Source organism: Corvus brachyrhynchos, unplaced genomic scaffold, assembly GCF_000691975.1.
Source record: "Corvus brachyrhynchos isolate BGI_N302 unplaced genomic scaffold, ASM69197v1 scaffold258, whole genome shotgun sequence".
Taxonomy (NCBI): domain Eukaryota; kingdom Metazoa; phylum Chordata; class Aves; order Passeriformes; family Corvidae; genus Corvus; species Corvus brachyrhynchos.
This window is the reverse complement of record NW_008240122.1, coordinates 5159229-5176235: the sequence shown is the minus strand read 5'-3', so window position 1 is coordinate 5176235 and position 17007 is coordinate 5159229. Positions and strand designations below refer to the sequence as shown.

The 17007-nt window shown below is 40.6% G+C and overlaps 1 protein-coding gene across 5 annotated transcripts in view; it reads right to left on the bottom strand.

The window, feature by feature from the left end:
* The window catches only part of TTC7A (tetratricopeptide repeat domain 7A), a 170624-nt gene that overhangs the window by 61377 nt on the left and 92240 nt on the right, over positions 1-17007 (bottom strand). For all 5 annotated transcript variants that reach the window (XM_017744795.1, XM_008641720.2, XM_017744796.1 and 2 more), the window contains one exon: positions 38-154. In XM_017744795.1, the coding sequence (XP_017600284.1) occupies positions 38-154 (117 nt within the window). The remainder of the gene's footprint in view (positions 1-37; positions 155-17007) is intronic.

The following is a 17007-nucleotide window of genomic DNA, read 5'->3' as shown; positions in this document are numbered from 1 at the left end:
TAACAAATCTGAACTTGCTACAGTGGAGGAAGCCTACCTGTGCTGTAAAACATTGTATACCATCTGCCACATCCTCAACATATGTCTGCATGTCACCAGAGCTTCTTCAGGTCCTTTATGTATCCATTCCAGTTTTACTTTGGTGAAGAGTAAGCTGCAAGATGAAAAAGAGTAACTCCGGTTTTACTGGCATCTCATAAAAGTAGAGAATCAGTATCACTCCAGAGAGATCCTGGCAGGCAGCATTTTTACTTGCTTTGTACGTGCAGCAATAAAAGAAAACGGCGTAGCACAAAACATTTCATTTGGCTCAACTTTGATTCCCCACAAGGAGATGAGAGGATTAACAATATTCCTCAGCTGCAGTCAAATTTGCGTCACAAAGCTGGCAGGACAGTGTTAAAAGCAAAGCATTGCAAAGCTAACAAGGTGAAACATACACTGAATCTCATTTATTTTGGACAGTATTAAAAACAGGAGAAAAAGGAATTGCCATAATACATATGCCCAGGCTGTTTTCTTAGTCTGGCATCTTCTTATAGCACTTGCTTATATAATAAATTTCAGACAAAAACCCCAGCACACTTAACATACACAGATAATTATGTAATGCCTCACAGGAAGGAAATGCTTTTGCTTAACCCCAGCTGGCAATCATCTCATGGCCCTAGGCAAGACAGCTGATAGCCTTGTACATTCTTGTTCTAGGTAGTATAACTGCTGCTACTATTCTTATACCTAGAGAAGACGTACTTGCATAGACCACTGGAATTCAGCAGAATTGGGTCATGCAGAGGTTAGAAGGCAGATTTGGCAATGACACAACCTACCACTTGTTGCCAGCATGGCTTTTAACACCATCCTTCACTACACCCATTTTATTTTAATTGTGAATATGATTTAATTTATTTCTTTTATATTAATGCAAACTTACTTCTCTGGTTTAACTGTTTTGATAAAGTCCAGTATCAACACAATTTTAATTCACTTGATATGGCTAGCAATTAATCCACTAGAAGCACATATGTGTACATACATGCATACAACAACAGCTGAATGTCAAAAATCCTAAAAACGGTTTTGTGAATGTGACCTGCCGGCTCCTTAGGAATCCAAACTACTTCAGAAAGAGACAAGAACAACTGCATATACGATGTTAGAAAAGAATTTGCAGCTGAGTAGGAAATCCTTCACTTGGAATAATTAGAAATCTATTGCCAAGACTGTGTGGTGCATATCTACAGGAATGTGCTAAAATGGCAGTTCCATTCCAGCTAACAAACATTAGGGTGGACATCTGTGTTTTGGGTTTCTTGGTTGGTTGGCTGGTTGGTTTTTTCTTTTGGGGGTGGGGACAGTAGTGAGCAAAATGTAGCCCAACTGTATCAACTGCTGTAGGGAATTCTGCTCATGGCTGCTGCAATTTGACCTCGTAGAACAAGCAGTCAAATTCCTCAGGTACAAACTTTGACTAGGAAAGGAAGATCAAGATTCATAATCAAGGGAGTTTGTCTCTGCCCTTTACTGTTTTACATCCCTACTCTGTATCTTTGATTTTCTTGTTACTGATGTGAACAAAACAAATACTAATAAAAACATCATCTGCTCTTAGAAATACCGACCCCATAACTGAGAGGAAATGCCTTTATGATTCAAGTATTTGAGGCTAATACACAGACTGATCAAAATTTTGCTGGGACAAAGATGTAACACTGGATGCACTGTTAAAAAAATGTGTCTGAATTCAGAGGAGTGGTTAGCAATGGAACTGGCCAGTGATGCCTGCTGCTCTGTATCCCCAGTGAACTGGGCTCATAAGAACAAAGCTTGTTTCAATAGATCAGAATACGGAATCAATCACTTGGAATATATATCACACTTGAAACATGGGAAGTTACACCCTGGAGTGCAATGGTATTACAAAAGATGTGCAGTTCCTGAGCAACAAGGCAATTCAGAGGTCAAACTACCCTTAGCATCCACATACAGAAATGCAATCAGCTAGGAGTTGCAAGACATGGCTATTCTTGATCATAGCATCAGCAAGACACTTGTTACAATCCTCTTTCTAGTTCTTGCTCTTTGATTCCAGAAGATGAGTAAAAATGGGATATGGTTCAGAAAATGGTTATGCAAGTGGTCTGAGGGCTAGAAAAATGTACTTCATCAGAGGCTTAAGAAGCTCAGTTTATTTGGTTTAACCAAGAAGCAGCAAAGAAATTATTTTGTCCCAGCCGGCAAGCACCTACACAGAGAAGTATCTCACTGTGAGTCTTTGATGTAAAATAAAAGATGCAGAGAATCTAAGAATTTGTTGGAAGCTGAAACTCGTCAAATGGAAATTTATACGTAAATGCATTCACAGAACTATCAAGGAAAATAATCTTTGCAGCAACACTACCTTGTGTGCACAGTAAATTCTGTAGTCATTACAGCCTTTTCAGCAAGACAGGATACCATCTGGAAAGCAATGGTAGTGTACAAAGAGAAGCTGTGGGTTTCATGCACAGGCTCATGAGTGAGTTTCTTTGGGCTGCGTTGTGCAGAGGGGTGAGACTGCGTCACCGTCCTTCTGGAAGTTACTCTATTAAAATGTTCTTCTGGTCCCAGAAACAAGCACATCAAACAATCTATGCTATTTTAAGCATATAGAGTAATTTTTAGACCACTACAAACTTTCAAAGTGAAAGACCTTCTAAAGCACTGTACAGACCTGCCTGCAGCAGAACGGTGGTCAAGGAGACCAAGGCCCAGAGACCAGTCATATTACATCCCAGAATAACACCACACTTTTCAGCATGGTAGGATGCCACTTAGTGTTAATCAAATAGAAGAATCTATTAACAGTCAAACTGCTGGACCAGGAGGATTATATTAAAGGCTCCTTCTCCCTTTCACATTAGTAGGGACATAGATGGCATATCAGCAGGCAAATAAAATCAGTACATAATATATTTATACATTGCAGTTAAACATCAAAAAGACAAAGCAAGCATTTCATCACTGTGCTATTTACTGCTTAGAGTGAGTACATGTCAGCTGCTCTGGATGAAGGCGCTATGTTCTATCTCAGGAGAGAGAACAACTAATGAAATCGGGGAAAAAACCAAGTCTCTCACAAAAACATAATGAAGCCTCAGCACAATACTATCACGAGTTGTAAGGCACAGGCACACTACAGGATCTTGGCAACACCGTGCTCTACTAACTGTTGTGGTAATTCACCTTGGGAATACTGTTATCCATGTCATCGTGTAGTCTTATAATGAACCAAACCAAAAGACAAATGGGAAGAAGGTAAGAACCAAAAGGAATCAAACCATACCAGTAGTAAACAATGCAATTAAACATGATAACTAATAGGGAAATGCAACCAAGGTATCAGGCTGCATGTGCCATACGCTGTTAGTATCTCTCAGTTTCTAATAAGCTTTTTAACAGTGAAAACAGATAAGTAAACACATTGAGGAAACACTGAAGTGAAGCAGTATCACTTATCTCAGGCTTGTAATTTTATTAGTGAGCAAGAACTCTTGCTACACATAAATCTACCGAGGATTGTGTCCTATCAGTGTCTGCGCAGAATTTGAGGGGCATAAACAAAAATTACATACACACAGATCTCATCTTATTATATTTTCTTAATATCATTGTACATTTGTATGATGCTCATAGTATTAAGCAGTGCAGACTTTTAAAAAGATTCAACACATAAAAATAGCCCCAAGATTATTTGTATAGTCACTGGTAATTCTATTAGCCTGTGAATATGAAAACAGATTTGGGGTAAAGCAAGTATATAAATTGCTACTATATAAGCATAGGAAAACAGAGCAAAAAACCCCCACAGATCTTTCTTGTAATGTGTATGATTTCAGGGACAGTAACAATGGAAAATAACCAGAACTTAAGTCTTGATATGAGACTCTAAGCTCCCTCTCAGAAGAGGTTTTCTTTTGTGGTGTAGGTGGACAGTATGCACAGGCTTTTTATTCTCTGATGTAACATCAGGCTACTGCCACAAGGAAACACAACCATCTACCACTCTATCACATTAATGCTGGCAAATTAAAATCTGTGTACAGTCGAATTTGGTCGAAGCTCTGAAAATTCAAAATTAGGCTTTCCAAGTAACACAACTTCAATAGTATAAATTACCATATCACTATAATATGTCATGCCTTGACAAAAAATGTAGAGACTGGAATCTTGGAAGACCTACAAAAATTTTCAGAAGTAAGCAAGCTACTTTGGTTGATTTCAGGATTCATTCAACATTTGTCTTCATTAAGACTGATTTCAGTTACTTATACTCATGATGTCTCAAGGCCTAGCCAAATACACCTATCTAGCACTTTCAAGAGTCTTCTAATCTTACGTGGCTAAATGCTCAGCCTTTAAGCTCTTTAATAAAACCCATGAAGAAAAGAGGCAATTCCTTCCTGTTCCTGACAATTTAATTACTGAGGTTTAATAGCTAATATTTATTATCAGAAGATCTCACAAGTGCATATGCTATACTATCAATGCTTATGAGCTCATCTGTGGAAGTTTTAAGTTGCTATGTATAGCAATAACCAATTGACAACTTTATGGATGCTCTAGGATTCTGTAAGATTTATTAATCAGTTAATCATCGGGACTTTTAAAACCTGCTTTAAAATTGAGTTCTTAGTATCAAAGGTAGCCCTTGTACTACACATTTATACAGAATCACAGCGGGATCTGTGTCTTAACACTTGACAAGCAATAAAAAATGCCAGTATTGTAACCAACAGTAACACCTTCCACTCATTTCAAGGCTGAGAGACTAAATTAGGACTAATGAGTATTACGTAGTCATTTTTCTATATATTTTGCCATTCACTGTCTGCTTAAAACCCCTCCAGTTTTTCAGAGCTTGTCAGCAGCTGCTCAAAGATCTACATGTCTTCGAGCTTTACCAGATCGGTGCTGTCATTCCCCAAAGTCTTTCATTATTTACTGAGATTTGTCTACCTACACACACAGCTGCTGGGTTATTTTGGATTCTGAATGCAAAGGAAACAAAACAAGACACCAAAACATGCAGCAAATCACCAGCCAATTGTGTACATTAGCATGAAGATACTGACCTTCTCCAGCTAATAAGTGTACTTTGTTCCTCTCTTTTATTAAAGGATGGGATGCACGTGCCTGGCTTGTTTGTACGGACATTTGCCCGGAGACGGGAACCAGTGCCAGCCCCAAGAGCAGCAAATGCAATTCATCGAGTGCCTGGCTGGTGGGGCATGGAGCAGCAAAGTGCCACTGGACAGCAGAGACCAGCTCACACTACCACCTCTGCAGCCCAGATACATGCTCTGCATCAGCTCCAGTGAAAAGCAGGGGACTGCCACAACCTGGGTGGGTGGATGACCCGAGTATGCCCTCTGAGGAACTGCGAGGCATGGATTCAAACCCCCAACACTTTGATCACTAACTCTTGAATCAGCTTCTTCTCCTTTAAGGTAAAGGATATAGAAGGAGGACACAGGTGAATACAGGACACAAACTGGAGCTGGAAAGAGGATGAAAGAGACAAGAACAATGATCAAAGTTTTGGAATGCTTTTGATATATAGAGATAGTAAACAGACTTCTCAGCCTGAAAAAGAGGCTGAGAGAAGAGATGACAGATTTATAAAATCATTAATAGCATGAAGAAGATCAGGAAGTCAAAGCAATCTGTGTTGTTTCAATGAAAGAAGGAATATCCAATAAAGCAATCAAACAGTGGATTTAAAACAAGCAAATGAAGTGCTTTTTAATACAACACAAAAATAAAGTGCAAAACCCATTGCTGCAGGATATTCTGGAGCAAACACACAATATGCTCAAAAAGGGATTAGATAAATTCACAGATGACAGGCCCATCAGGGGCATTAAAGACAATCTAATGCAACCTCTGGCTCCGAAAGCCTCTGAACCAACCTGCTGACAGAAGCAGGGATCACATATGAGGGGGAGGATCACCCTGCTGCTACATTTCTGTATACTTTTCCCTGTGCATTCACCAGATGCCCTGCTGAAGCCAGATAAGCCCTTAGTTTGATCAAGAATGGCTACTCTTACATTTTGATACAGCAGGAACATGATTGCAGCCCATATTCTTTTTATAACCTAGATTGTCTAGCCTTGTTTTATCTGCCAGTGGAACTGTAGTATCTTCACAGAAAAGCAGTTGCTCAGTTTCCCAGTTACTGAGTTTAGCTTCAGCGGTGAGTCACCTACACAAGTCAATTAGATTATGGGTACTCTTTCACCATAACTGTTATGGTTTCATTAACTTTCCTACAACACCTGCTAGTGCCCTAGTCAAATTATCAATAAGAAAAAAAGGAGGCAGAATTAGAGGGCGGCTTTTAATCTCCTGTATTTTTGTTGATAAAAATCAACATCAAAGTTGCTGTCTTCTCAAATAACTCCAGGCTTCTTGCAGTCTCCTGACATTTAAGGGCACATTCTCTAGTTAAATTAATGCCAGCAACTCTGACTGCAACCTCCTTTTATAACTTCATGCGGTGCCATGTTATCTATCACTTTCCCAACAAAAATAAATTGATCATATACTTTTACAGACATACAGTCCTAATTTTTATGGCTCCCTGCCCATTTAGCCCCCAATATGAACAAAAAAATAAAACCAAGAAATCTGTCACCATGCCCAAAGAATTACTGACTTCATCTTCCTAGCCCAGGGAAACTAGCAGACTCAGAGATGCCATCTCCTCCTTTACAAGAACGCCCTGCTCAGAGACCAGTCCTGCACAACAACAGCAATTCGGCTGATGTTGCTCCACAAACTGTGACTGCTACAGCACAGGGTGAAAACAACTTCCAGGGTGGTAGACTCTAGCCTATTTAAAAGTTAACACAATGGAGACAATTTGCTAGGCTCAGCCTCGTGGCACAAGGCACCTAGAAGGCTTTTGCTTACAGAGAAGGAGGGAAACACAAGAAGAGGTTATCAGGAAAGCCAAGATCACAGCCAAAACTGTAGGAGATTGCAAACCAAAATCAAGGGAGCAGCCATTGGTATGGCTCAAGCTCTGGGTGTTTTTTCTTGGACTGCTTCCTCCCAGAAGCTGCAGCTTGTACCTGATGGCAGAAGGGCTTCCTGTCTGTCAGGTGAAGGCCCTGCCCATGGACTATGCTGCCTAACTCTGCACAGACCAGAATGCCTCTTCCCAAGGCAAACATGTCTGCAGCCAGTCCAGCAACCTCATGCGCTTATTTCAGCATTCAGGTCCATCAGATTCATTTCTGATACAGAGAGCAAATATACTATGAACATTTAGGTGGTCCAGTCAGAAAGCGCCCCTTACATCGAAAGCAAGTCTTGTAACAGACCTCCTTGATCTGCTAAATCCAGTCTGGTTGTCAACTGAAGGAAAAGCAACAATTAACTAATAGTCTGGAAAAAGCAAGCTGATTTGCTTGGAAAGAAAAAAACAAAAGATGCTGAAATTCTTCACTTGTCTTCAGTATCAAGCCATATCTAGTAATATTCAAGAAAAGAAGGCACAAAAAAGGGCGATTAGAATTATTGTCTGCGTTCTTTGTACTTAGTCATTACTTCTGAATCCCAGACTTATGGTATTTTGCTTTTTGTTAAGAATGTAGGAAGCAAATTGTTAGCAGAGCTGATAAAAACCCTTGTCTCACCCTGTTACGTAGGATCCTTTGGGTGATACACCTGAAGAGTTTTTATCTTCCTCTCACCCTGATGAGGAATTGCCAACAAAACAATTTTGTACTATCACAAATCATATGTATTTCAGTCCATATCTTGCCTGAATAAACACAAAAATAATTTTCACAGTTTTAAGTTTTACAGCAAAACCTGGAAAAAAGTTCCCAGTTTTGCTGTGAAGTGTACTTACATCAAATTTTTATTTGCAATATAAAAATAGGTGTCATTTGCAAGAACAGTGTGTTAAATTCTCCCTTGTTTTACTGTATTTTGTTGCATAATTAACATCTTCAGAAGATGTTAAACTGAGGTTTATTCTGCAAGTCTCCCCCCCCAACATTGTTTTGTGACTTTTTTCTTCTCTGACAGACTCCACCTACATGGAATATTCCCCATTGTGCTGGATACTGTTATGAACACATTTGAAAACCAGGGCCAGGTCTTGAGCATTCAAGGCTAGGAGCTTAGAGGTCCACCTCCTTTTTAATTTGAATCATGAATTCAGTAGGAGTTCAAGGCACAGCTTCTCCCTCCAGCAGATCCAAGCCCCTGCACTTAAACTCAGGTGACTCTGTGGTGCAGAATCTCATCTGTATGTGCAAACAGACATCGATGTGGCGACGTGCACATGTCAGTGCAATATCAGAGGTGCTCTGCAAACATGGCCCGCTGTACTTCATGCACGCGGGCAGCGAATATCCCGTGGCGAATACCCCGTGCCTTGGGCTGGCGACCTGCGAGAGCCGCGCTCCACTCCTGGCTCTCTCGCATGGCTTCGTGGCCAGTTTTGGGCAAGTCGATCCAGGCCGCTGTGCTTTAACTCTTCCAACTGCACAGCAGATAACAGGAATGACCTTTGCGAAGCATTCAGAGAACTAGGTCCTTCATCATCGCCTGCCCCATATCCTTTACATCTAATCTCTTAATACTGGTGCTCTCAGCTTCAGAGTTATTTGTGGACAGGAAAGAAAGCAGGTTGAGTTCCTCTGTGACTGACATCACTTTTAAAGTATTTTCTCATCAGCTGGGCCTGATTCTTCAGAATTTCATGAGATGTGCCCCCAGAATAAATTCAGCCAGCCCTGATTAAATAGAATTCATTTGGAAGGCCAGAGCTGAGAACTATCATGCTGCCACAACCACTGGAATAACTCTTGATTTACAGAAATTAAAAAGGAAACCAAGACTAAGGTCTCTGATTGCTGAGCAGAGATCCTCCAAGACAAGAAAAGAGCACTAACAGACTAAGATGAATATTTAACATGCTGCTAATACTTCCTATCCCCAAAGACTGCAGAACTGGATGCTTCACTTACACTTCTAAACTGTTGTATTTTTCATAAAAGTTTCTACTATGTGTAGTTCAGGCAGCTTTTAGAGGAAAGGATACCAGGACTCTGGCTCATAAAGTAACACTCGACATCAACCTCCAAGTCACCTCAGTCTGCAACCACTAACATAGCTTCCTTTTGGAAATGTATGTCTGAATCCTGATCCACGTATTTAAAACAGAGTGAAATACCTCCTAATTAACCTGGTGTCAAGGTAATAAAAAGTGATAGCATAGTCTTACTATGGATGTATAAATTATACAACAAAATACAGTAAAGCAGAACCCCATAAAGGATTAATAAAACATTTCTACCCAACTCGACATATTTATGAAATCTTGTACCACAGAACCCCACAAAATTTGGCTTTGCTATAAAAACAACAGGCATAAAATAAGCTTTTCTTTTTCAAATTGCATTATACAATGATGGTAAACAGACTTCACCCTCCCTCTGATTTTAATCTGGAGCAATATAATTTATGCCACCTTGCACTACTACAGTAGTAGTATGCACTTATAAGAGGTCTTCATCTTTAAGCATGAGTCCTGCTGACGTCGACAAGAAGCCAATTATTCCTCTCCTTAAAACTGTGTGCTTAAGAACCTTGGTAGATCCAGCTCTTCATGAGGAGAATGATCCATGAGATTCTCTCCTAACTGCTTAACTTCGCAGAGGACCAAGTATTAACATAAGTAACACAATAAGGGCCAGAGCTTGCTGATATTTAGCGTGCACTGTCTGCACACCTCAGCAGAGCTGAAAAAGGTGAAATCAATCTGTCAAACACCACTGAATTTCACTATAGAATATTGGTTGTGGGGCACATGCGGGCATGTTTCAACCTAGGTTCTGGCTAAGACAGCCTGCCATATATTTATTTATGACAGTTCAGAAGCAGTGCCTTTTACAAGATGAGCTTGTTCAGTAAAACATGGAGGAACACGTTTATATGCCAGCCTGAAAAAACATAGGGGCGGGCTTCTATGCCAGCCTGAAAAAATACAGGGAAACACATGGTTAAAAGGTGAAAGAAGTGACAGAAATGAAGACAGACAAAAGCTCCTCCATTTTTTAAAAAAACCCAAACAAACTCAACCCCAAAAACAACCTCCAAAAAAACCCAAAACCCAAACAAAACCACAGTATCCAGAACAAACCTGTGTTTTGGTAGGTAGACAGAAAACTGCTGGCTTCACCAAAGAAAATTCCAGAGAAAGAAATGGCTATTTTGCTGCCAACAGGAATCATATTTGTCTAAGCCTGCAAAGCAAAACCACGATGTAGCTGCAGCCTATGTCAGCACCAGCTGAACACGGTTAGTGCAGGAACTGCAGCAGGAAGACACAGGAGCATGACCTTGAATGCAGAGCTAGGGACCAGTGTACACACTCAGGGCTGTACTCCAACACGTGCTGAAGATCAGCTACTGCAGTTTCACTCAGTCCTCCACTGGCACAATTGAGCTAACCTAACAAAACCTGTGTTCCCATCTGGCTCAACATAGCACAGGGACTGCAAAAAACCAGGCAGACAAACTGTATTCCATGGTAGTGCTGGGTTGCATTTTCACCACAGTGTTTTGAAGATGCATTAAATTTCCTTATAAAGTTCTTACTTTACAGTTCCTTTCTGTTGTGTACAAGGCTAACTGCAGAGTCAGGACTTGTAGCCCTTATCCCTGTCACATTTGAGACCATGCAGATTGGCTTTGGCAATGATGGCACTTTTTGTCATGTTGTTGCCTCCCCCCCATAAAGATTCTCCACAGATCTCCGGCCTGACAGCTGAACTGATACAGTGATAGCTCTCCTTAACCATTACCCTGAGATAAAAACTCAGAATATAACTGCTCCATATGTTTCCAGCCACTTTCTTCCTAATAATTTCCCAACTACACACATCAACCCAAGGACATTGCTGACTAACAGAACCCAGTTCCACAGCTTGCATCCTTGACTACTGTTCCAGTGTCAGGTTTTCCCAGCAGAAAGCTGTGCACAGTTCAGCTGAACACAAACATAATTCAGGATCTTGCAGGCTGTATATTAAATGTGAAGCTTTATTCCTTAGCTTTGCTGTAAATTTGAACTGCACTGTTGCATGCATGACTCCAGCAGGTACATTTTACACTGTACAAGTAATGTGAGTCACTGCTTACAAGTGACAATCAGCAGTCTCAACCTGTCAGAGAAACCTAACAAATTTCAATTAGAGCTGTCAATAAAAAATTAAAGCCTTAAGAGAAAGGTGAGAAATATATATGCATGGTAAAAAACACCAAAACAAAACGAATTGAGAGTAAAAAGAGAATCCACAACAGATTGAACCTAAAATCAGATTAATGGATTATTTTTCTGCAATATATTACACCCCAGTGTGACAGGTCTTCCAGATGCGCTGAGAGAAGATGACACAATATTATACATCTGAAGCACTGCATATGTGATTAAAGAAAATCCTTTGAGAAAACATGCATAGTAATTACATTTTAAACATTCAAAAATATTTGGCCTTCTTTCAATAACAGCCTGAAAAAACCACCTTAGTGTAAAATGGCAAATACAATTTAAAGGCTGGCTGGAATTAACCAGGTCTGACTGCTGAAAAAGAGGTTTCATTTCACAGTACAGTGCAGGTGACAGGATTGCTGGTTTTTGGTTTACTTTTGTGTTCTTCATCCACCCACAGAAGGTGGGTTTTTTTTGAGACACAGTCCAGCACTTAGCAACCACTGACCTTTACAAATTTTTACACAACAGTACTTTTAAAACTGAACTCTGTTCCAAAACTTAGAGCTAACAGCTGTAATGAAACAGGTAAAAAGAACTAAACATGCAGGGTCTGACAGTGAGCTGAAGGCAATCGGCTCTGTTCACCTGCAGTGAATGGATTTTTGTATTTTTAAACTAGCTGAGGATCTGGCACTCAAGCTTCAAGTCAGAAAAGCTCAGGCAGCTTTAACTCCCTAAAAATGAGCATGCATCAGATAAACAAAGAAGTGAAGTGCAGGGTCAGTGCGGTTTGATCAGCTTGTATCAGCTGACCCCCTATGCCCTTAAATAAATAATTCATTTGCAGAATTCCAGCCTTCCATACTTCCACAAACATTCTGCAACTGAAACAAAGAAAGGAACAGAAGCGATGATGCACAGCAAGCCCCATCCTTTCATAGAGAAGAGCTCTATGCTTTCTGTTCTCCTCTGTGGAGAGAAAGCCCACGCGGCAATGCCCGGCTTGCATGGGCTGCCAGTGCTGATCGTGGAGCAGCCCTGCAGCACAGCAGCCCAAGGTCAAACCCTGCACCTCAACATCTCAGCCAAGAAAGAGGCCAGACTGAACTCACTGAAATCTGAACACAATGAAATCCCCATGTTTATCCAGTGTTATATATCCTGTTAACTCAGTGCAGAGCCCTCTGCAGAGTAAGAGATCAGAGCACACTAGGATAAATCAGAAGAGTATATTTATAATCTGTGCCTTCTGATAAGTTAACAGCATGTTCCAGTTTTTTCTGGAAGTAACTCTGAAGGGGAAGAACAGGTATCAACCTAAAAGTATTAAGAATAGTGTAACTCTTCTGTTTATCATTTACCACTAGGCATAAAAAACACTTTGCATTTATGTATGCCTTTACTTTCCCTCTTAGAAGGCCACCACACAAACCAGCTGCAATTCAGAGCTCCCAATCTAATTTCTGTTTCTTTTCTTTTCTAAGCCAATACATCCAAAGCACAGCTATAGTACTCTCCTCCATTCGCACCACACCGAGGGCACTGTATTTTCATTAATATGTCCACACCTTCCCTTAAGTACCTTACTGAAAGGATATCCAAAAGCCACCGTGCAGAACTCAGTACTCCCAGGCAACTGAAAGTGCTCGGGCTGTCTGCTGACCTGACTGCTAGTTTTTCCTCCAGAAAGCTTAACAGAACCTGTCATTATGTATGTGATACAGCCTATCATAATTAATTCCCTCAGGGAATGACATCTAGAGGAACCATGGTTCAAATACATAGCACGCACCAGAAATCTGACATTTTGAAACAGACTCCCAACACCAAGATGCATTCGTGGAAGAGCCGATATTTTTATTTTCCTTGACTGTAGATATATGGCATAAACTAAATCTTGTTATAAAAAGACTGGCTAAAAACTGTTGAATGATACAGATAAAAATCGGTGTTCTTTGCTCCTGAACAGATTTGATTTAATTCGTTAGAAATCCAGAAGGTGTTTAAAATTATCATGTGCCATTTAATATACGATGAAGTAACAGCTTCCTTCAGCCTTAGTGGAAAAGACTCAGAGCTGTAATCCTTTTTCAAGTAATTACCCTGTTCATCAGGCTTCAGCACAAGATGACTCCAAGAAGAAGTGAAATGGCTAGACTAGCTATGAAAGCCTCAGTATATACACACACCAAGCTGAATGGCAGAGAGCATTTTGCAAGTGTTTGTCAAGTCACAGGCCCAAACTGGGCTAAAATTAGAACTGAGAGGGAAGGGCAAGAGCATGTGAAAGTATCAAGTCCATCTGCCATATAAAAGGATCTTTGAAGACAAAACTGTAGGAAGGGCGGGTTGGTACGCAGACTGAATGAGGCAGCTACAGCAGTGAATTACTGCTTTCACACACACAGCCTGTGGTTTTGACTCAGCCACTACCCAGCTCTGTGTCACTACCCAGGAAAGTAAAGCCACATGTAGAAAAAGGAAAGTTGGTGGCTGACATAAAGAGTTAGGATAGCTTACTGCTAACCCTGCCACAGGAGGCACGCACAAGTATCTCACTTGCACAATCCCAGGACACTGCAACTATATCCTTACTCAGGATAACTGCAGTGTTTCCAACCCACAGGTTAAGGATATCCTGCATCAGTTTGCACGAATGATTCTTTCCAACAGAAATGGCAACATAAAATCCAACATGCTGACGAAACAGTACTACAAATTACATCTGTACAGAGTATTCAGGACAGCAGTCAATAAACTTCTTGGACATCTTTTTCCTGGAGGCCCTAGAGACATTAGTTAAAGTAGAGACATGTGAGTTGCAGTGCACTTTTAGCATAAATGAGACAGAGAAGGAATTAATTTGGAGAAACATCAGCTCTGCTGGAAGCTGACATATTCCTAATGCATCAGATTTGTGATTGCTTATGGCATGACTGATTTTTTTTTTTCCCCTGTGTTTTTCTTCCATTTTGTTCCTTATTTATAATGAGATTCTACAGTAGCGACATTTGGCAGGTTTGACAGAGATACTGGCTTTGCCATTAAATTTTCCCCAATGCCTTTCTCTTCCTGTTCTAGGCCAAGATCACAGCTCTATCTGTCAGGTCTCTCCAGGTACAAGTCTACTTTTCATGTAATACCTGCCATCCAGTCAGTGTCAATGCAGAGTTTTTAATGTGATTCCAGCTAGCCAAACAGTTTCATTTCTCCACTGAAAACTAAATAATAATGTGATGTGCTTGACTGACCCAAATCTGCTGAAGTCTGCTTCAGTAATCCCTGCAGATCTATGTACTTCAGATTGCCATCTCTTCTGAGCAGTTTGCTGCTTCCTATGGATACAAATTCTGGTATTTATGTTCAGGACTACAACCAATGGACAACTGAAGCCTCAAGTACAAAAATACCACTTTTGCAAAGCCATTGCATCACAACCACCAGAGAGTATATAATGCCCAAGTCCATAAAAGCTACCATGGAGACACTATGTTGTAAAACGCATCATGTACTTGGTTTGCTCTGTAACACAGTTCTATAGGAGCTAACCCAGCAAAGACCACCCTGGGAAATGGATTAAACCACTGAAACATTTTGCCTCCACGTAAGCTATGTGTTCCCTCTTGTTAAACCAGGTGATTGCACTGACAGGGCAGCCTGATGTGCCTTGGTACAGCTCTGCACCACTGCAAACTGCTCCATCCCAGTTTAAGACACCACGTTCCACCGTGGGCAGCATGTGCACCAGCGCACAGAGGCTCTGCTCACATACACGAGCCCTCCCTGGATAAACAGTGCAACTGTGAGACTCCCTGTGTGAGTGTGAAAAACCTGCCAGGGCACTGGACTCATCCTTTCCTCTCCTCTCCCGTGGGCTGTGCCTCAGGACATATCCACTTGTCAAATTTTACTTTTGCTGCCATAAATAAGTTAAACTTACTTTGTCAAATGAGTCATTCCATGGTTTATTATCGCTGCTCAGGAAGCAGGACTAAACTACAAGAGTGGAAGAAATACTATGACTGCTCTTGTGTCTCTGCTTAGATACTTAGACAATTTTTCTTAAGTTTTGTAGCACAGACCAGTCCCCAAAGCACCTATGGACACATTTTTATGAGCATGGTGGACTGGCAGAAGGAGAAAGGGACAACCCTAAAAGCAGTGATTACAGCATTTCAGGCCCTTGTACCCACAGAATGGAGCTATGCTAACTGCTGTACTGCTGTCTGTTTTCAACACTACCACCATTCTGCCAGGAACGGTGATCTCAGCTTTGGGAATTTTGTTCGACAAAAACCCAAGGGATGAACCTGTCCAATCCACAAGCATCAGTCTGTTGGCCACCGATCAGGAGAACACTTATGCAGAGGACACCATGCAGAAACTGCTGTACTCTTAGAGCTGCTATACCACAACATAAAGTTAAATGCTCTTGGGAAAACAAAACAGTAGCATGAAGCCTGAAACTTACTGCCTGCATTAACTCATCCTATAAGTAATTTATTAAAACAGAGAGAAAGGCAGAAGTTGAGTTCTTCATTAATAACCCTAACCAGAACAGTGCAGCAAAGATAGAAAAGCCAGCCAGTTCTACTAATTTTAGAATGTTCTATTATGGGATTTAGTGCTGTAGCTGATTTAAGGGAAGCAAAAAAACCCAACTTTCCAATTGTCAAATGAAAGAGGTAGATTCATTTATATATGGCCAGCTTTCCTTAACACTTCGAATTAAATTGCTTTTATTTGGAGCTTTTAAGATTACATTTGTCCCCTTAAGATTCAAACATTTTAATACCCATCCCATCCCTTGCTAGGACATTAATTTATTTTAAATGAAATGTAAAACCCAAGTCTTAATTAACTGAAGATATTAAGGAGCCTAAGTCACATTTCTCACACAGGTGCTAGCTCAAATGATATGGTAAAACTCCACCTCTGTTCTCTATATTCTGCTTCTTTACAACTATCTTGCCAACTTCAGTTTGCAGATTATTCTTCCTAACTTCACAACCTCATCAGATACGTACTATTGGTCCTTGTCACACAGCTGTTCTACTCTCTGTCACACAGCTGTTCTTCTCTTTCCCAAGCACAGCTGCATTTCACCAGTGTACAATGTCATTACAAAATGTTTGATGCATCACAAGGCTCCTGGGAAATTCAGAGAGAGTATTATTGCAAGGAGTCTGGAGCTGAAATGGTTTACTCCAGTTATGCACCATCTAGGAAATGTGCTTTTTGCAAAAGAACAGCTTTTTGCTCCCTGTCTGCTGTTAGAAAACAACCTCTCACTATGCAGAAGAGGTGAATTACTCAATTTTCTGAGTTACAGGAACAGCCCCAAAAAACTACATAAAAGCTTCAGATGGATATTTCTACCTTCCTTCAACTCCAGAGAACAGATTTTTGGCTTTCTTTTACTCTTTTCCCTTCTATTTTCCTCAGCTCCATTTCCTTGCCTGGTGCTCCAAATACTTTACCAGCAAATGGCTGGAGAATTAGTAGGAGCAAGTAGCTGTTGCTTGAAGGAGGAAATACAGTGCAGTACCACATTTAGTTTTATTGGAGGCTCATAATGTGAATTGGTGTTTCATGAGCCATTTGAAGAGAAAGTCACCAAACTTTAGACAATTCACAGACAACAGAAGAGAGGGTTAGGGATCCCTTTAAAAAAACAGCACTTATTTATGAAGCCAGATAAGGAAAGTCACAGGCAGACTGTCCAAGCA